This window comes from Vombatus ursinus, unplaced genomic scaffold (assembly GCF_900497805.2).
Source record: "Vombatus ursinus unplaced genomic scaffold, bare-nosed wombat genome assembly UNPS02014786.1, whole genome shotgun sequence".
Lineage (NCBI taxonomy): Eukaryota > Metazoa > Chordata > Mammalia > Diprotodontia > Vombatidae > Vombatus > Vombatus ursinus.
Window position 1 is genome coordinate 32,683,140 of NW_020954564.1, and position 4,968 is coordinate 32,688,107.

Genomic DNA, 4,968 nt, shown 5'->3' on the forward strand with positions numbered 1-4,968 from the left:
GCTTCCTTCCTTCCTTCCTTCCTTCCTTCCTTCTTTTCTTTCTTCCTTCTGTTCTGTGCAATGAGCCTTCTGGCACAATAGGAACTGTTTTTTCCCTGGATTCCCCCCACCCCAGCTGTAGAGCTCACCCAGCAAACAGTGATTTAGAGTCTGGGTACCCTTCATGTTTAGGAGAACTGGGAGCATTTGGGCACCCAGGATCATAGGATTTAGAGTTGAAAGGAAACTTAGAGAACACTTAGTAAAATTCCCTCACTTACAGAGGAGGAAACTGAGGCCCACAGGTTGTGACTTGCTTGAGGTGCCACAGCTAGTGAGTAGTAGAACCAGAATTTGAATCCAGGTCTCATTACTCCAAATCCAGCTCTTTTTCCATGATGCCGTAATGTATTCTACTCTTCCCAGGGCCCCTAAGTCTGACCATGAGCCACACCCACCTAGTAGCCCCAAGAAAGGGCTAGTAACTCCCCTTGAGGCTGGAGGGCTGCAGGGTGGGAAAAAGGATCGGAGCAGTGAAGCTACTTAGATGTGGCATGGGATGCAAGGTCCTGAGGTCAGAGGAGTTTCTGGAGTGAAAGCTGGATGGGGTTTTAGACAAGCCTGTGACCTCTCCATCATGGGCTCCACAGCCCCAGCACAGTGACAGGGACCCTCCCACTGAACACTCTTCCAGTGCTCAGAGAGTAAGACCCAACAGTAGGAACAAGGGCACGGAATTTGGAGCCAGGAGACTTGGGTTCCTACCCCAGCTCTGATATCTGATCACTGTGTGACCACAGAGAGCCATTTCCCCACTCTGGCCTGACTCAGTTTCCCCATCTGTCAAATGAGAGAATTGGGCTACATGATCTCTATGGCCCCTTCTTGCTTGAAATCCTATGAAGCCTGTGTATGAGCGGCATCCAGTCAGGGAAGCATGACAGGACCCAGAGGGTTAATTGTGTGTTTGTGTGTCGGGGGCCTGGAAAGGAAGATTCTTTGAGAACAGGGAGGAATCTGGGTCTGGCCACCTTTTGGCAGGGGAAGCCCCCACCCTGGGTCGGGCCTCAGTTAGCAGGCAAGTCACCAAGCACAGAGCTGTTGGAGTCTAGGCATGGTCACCCCGACTGTCCTTTCCTTGGGGGCCTGGCCCATTGCCCTCAGACCCTCCCAGTTGCAGGGCCCTTGGACCCCCTGAGGCTCTCTGGGTTGTTCTGTTGCAGCCTCCACACAGCCCCCATGGCCTCAGACCCCCAGAGTCATCAGGGCTCCTGAGCTGCTGATCTTCTTGAAACGGTTGGCAGCACTCACAGCGATGAAATTTTTCTAGGGGAGAATAGAAAGTGTCTAGTCAGGGCATGAACTTTCTTCCCCCAAGATTCATTCAAAGATTGATACCCCTTAGGACACTTATGTTTATTGTATTAGTGTTTCACCTATATCCATCTCTCAAAATCCTTCAAGGCCCAACTGAGCTATTGCCTCTTCCAGGAAGCCTGCCCTGATTTCTCCCAGATGGAAGTGCTCTCACTCTCCTCAGACATTACCCTAAATCACTTTGTAGGTACCTATCCTGTAGCACAGATCACACATTGTTTTGTATCAGAGGCAGTGGAAAGAGCACAGGCTCAGGTGAGAGGAGGCTTTCAGTTCAAATTCCATCTCTGATATTTACTACCTATGTGACTTTGGGCAAATCCCTTTGCTCTTTGAACCTCAGTTTTCTCACCTGTAAAATAGGGATAATAACAATTGCACCAGAGCTCTAATTAACAAATATGGTACCTGGAGCAAATACCATAATATGTGGCCAAGACAAACATGAAAGACTCCCTCTCATCAACCTTTTTTTGTTTGTTTGTTTTTTGGTGAGGCAATGGGGGTTAAGTGACTTGACCAGGATTACACAGCTAGTAAGTTTCAAATGTCTGAGGCTGGATTTGAACTCAGGTCCTCCTGACTCCAAGGCCAGAGCTCTATCTACTGTGCCACCTAGCTGCCCCCCTCATCAACCTTTTTAAGATGATTCAGTTCCAACTGAATGCTAAGGTCAAATGTTTCTAAGCTTTAGCTCCACCAAAGGAATACATATACTGTTGGTGCCCTCTAAATTTCAGCACCCTAGAACAAAGCTCCAATTGCCCCACCCTGGTTATACTCTTGCCTAAATCTGTCATGAGGAAAGTTCTTTGTAAACCCCAAAGGAGTGAAGAGATGGCAGTTACTTTTGTCACTTCAATTCTTCAGGCATCCGTGATTTCATCAGGACACGTACTATTCTGACATAAACCATCACAGCATCTTCACACCTTGGAAGGTTCTCATAAGGTGTTGTGGCCAAGCCACATTGCATTCGGGGGTGGGGATGGGGGGTGTCAACACGTGAGCTTCCTCTCTACATTCAGCTAGGCTGGCTCTTCTGAGTCAGACATACAGTCTAGCACTAAGCTGTTTTCAAGACCTTCACAGGTTGGCAAAACCAACCAAAGTCTGTGCTGCCTCTGAGAGCCCAGCATCACCTACCTCCATGATGCTGGGAGAAGCATCAAAAGAAGGCTTTATTTTATCATTATTACGATTGTTATTATTATTGTCCACAAGTTCCCACTGCCCAGGTCTCACTTAATCTTTATGTGAGGCCCCTGTTTGGAGAACAGGTTTGGAAAATGTTTGCTAAATTGAATCAAATCACAGGCAGTGAGATGGCATAGTGGATAGGGACCAGGCCTGGAGTGAGAGATCCACCCTTAGATATTTACTAGCTGTGTGACCCTTGGCAAGTCATTTTACCTCTGTCTGCCTCAGTTTTCTCACCTGTAAAATGGGGATAATAAAAGCATCTACCTCCCAGGGTCATTGTGAGGATCAAATGAGATAATATTTGCAAAACCTTTGGCAAACCTTAAAGCTTTGTATAAAGGCTAGCTAGCTATTATTATTATTATTAAACTGAATTAAATGACTCTAAGGTCCCTTCCAACTCAAGTTCTGTGATCCTCTGTGATTCACATTGTACATATTTTGAATGTATGTTCTTTTTCTTTTTTTTTTAAGTTTTTTTTGGGGAGAGGTGAGGCAGTTGGGGTTAAGTGACTTGCCCAGGGTCACATAGCTAGTAAGTTTCAAGTGCTTGAGGCCAAATTTGAACTCAGGTCCTCCTGACTCCAAGGCTGGAGTTCTACTCACTGCGCCACCCAGCTGCCCCTGAACGTATTTTTTTTGCACCTTAGAATGTGAGTTCCTTGAGGGCAGAGACTATGCTTTTACCTTTCTTTTTAATTCCTCCGTAATCAGCACAGTGCCTGGCACACAGTGAGCACTTAATAAATGCTTGTTGATTGACTGACTAAACCGAACCAAATCAAATAACAGGATTGCCAATCTGGCAGCAGTTAAAATGCAGTAAAAAGAGATCATCATTTGAAATCAGAGGGCCCTGGTGTTATTTCTGGTCTGTTCCTTACCACCTAGGTGACCTTGAGAAAGTCACTTGCCCCAACTCCAAAAGGCGGGAGAGGAGTTTGGTCTCTTCCAGCTCTCTGCCTCGATGCCAAGGCGGTGAGCTTGGGGCAGCCTGGGTCCCTGACCCAAACACTGTGAGCTCCTCCGGGTCCCCTCGCCGGCCCCACCCTTAATGGCCTCCCCGTCCCCTCTTTGACCCAACTACCTTCCAGCGGCGCTTCATCACATATTTCTTCAGCAGGATCTGAGACTTGAGGAGCCGGTTACAGCGCTTGGCCTTCTCTGCCAGGTTGTTGAGCCAGGGGTGTGCCAGACACTGAGCCGCACTCATCCGCTCTCTAGGAAAGGTGGCTTTGTCAGAGCCTACATCCACCCCGCCCTTTGCAGCACTCTGCAGAGCCCTGCTGACCCATATCCCAGACCCCCGGGAGGTCGGGGGAAAAGGACCCTTGGCTAGGGGGAAAGATGGTCCTGGCATGCCAAAACTGGAAGGGGCTTTAGGGATCACTTTCATCACGGTCCAGCAGTTCTCAAATTTTTTAGTCTCAGGACTCCTTTACACTCTTAAAAATTACTGAGGTCCCCTCCAAAGACCTTTGGTTAGTGTGTAATGTATCTCTCAATATTTACTATATTAGAAATGAAAATGTCTTAGGATTCCCATAAAAATAGTTTTGACTCTGCAGATTCCCTGAAAGGGTCTTGGGGACCCCCAGGGGTCCCAGGACAACACTTTGAAAACCACTGATCTAGTCTAACTTTACGTCACAGCTCGGGAAACTGAAGCCCAGAAAGGAAACGGGATTTGCCCAGAGTGAGTGAGGAGCAGAATCAGAACCAGAGCTTGGGTCTCCCAAGTTGTAGGCCATTTTGTATGGGTGATTGAAAGCAATGAATGGGACTGGAGTCAGGGTGGGGTCACAGAAGAGAGAGTCAGGATGGGAAAAATGACAGGGGCCCAGGCCTTACCTGGGGGTCTTGATAATGAGCTTGGATACAAAGTCCTTTGCCTCCTCTGAGATGGTCTCGAAGGTCTCCTCGTCAAAATACCAGTTGGCAGCCAGGACATTGTTGAGGGTCTCGGTGTCATCATCTCCCAGGAATGGGGAGAGGCCACTCAGCCTGCCAGGAGCGGTGGGAGGGGGAAGTATGAGGAGGAAGAAAGGGTTATGAGGGAGGAGAGGAGAGGGAGAAGGGCAGGGTCAGAGGAGCATGGTTGTAAATGCCGAAAGATGGAAGGAAAAACTTTTCATCATAAGAACTGTCTCAAAGTGGAGTGAATGGCTTCCCCTAGAGATTTCAGGGGCTCTTAACAGCAGCCCAGTAAAGCCTATGGACCCCTTCTCAGAAGCATGTTTCTAAATGCATCAAATAAGATTCATGGGATTACAAAGGAATCCAATTACATTACAGTATTCAAAATACATATTTTTTTAAAAATAAGTTTAGGAGTAGCTAGGTGGCACAGTAGACAGAGCACCAGCCCTGGAGTCAGGAGGACCTGAGTTCAAATCTGACCTCAGACAC

General features: G+C 47.8%; 1 protein-coding gene across 1 annotated transcript in view; it reads right to left on the minus strand.

The window, feature by feature from the left end:
• Nucleotides 1-13: 13 nt before the first annotated feature.
• The window catches only part of MYLK2 (myosin light chain kinase 2), a 24,294-nt gene continuing 19,339 nt past the window's right edge, over nt 14-4,968 (minus strand). Inside the window, exons 10-12 of the mRNA XM_027868065.1 lie at nt 4,411-4,563; nt 3,647-3,779; nt 14-1,305 (exon numbers count right to left, since the gene is read on the minus strand). Of these exons, the coding sequence (XP_027723866.1) occupies nt 1,225-1,305; nt 3,647-3,779; nt 4,411-4,563 (367 nt within the window). The 3' untranslated portion in view covers nt 14-1,224. The remainder of the gene's footprint in view (nt 1,306-3,646; nt 3,780-4,410; nt 4,564-4,968) is intronic.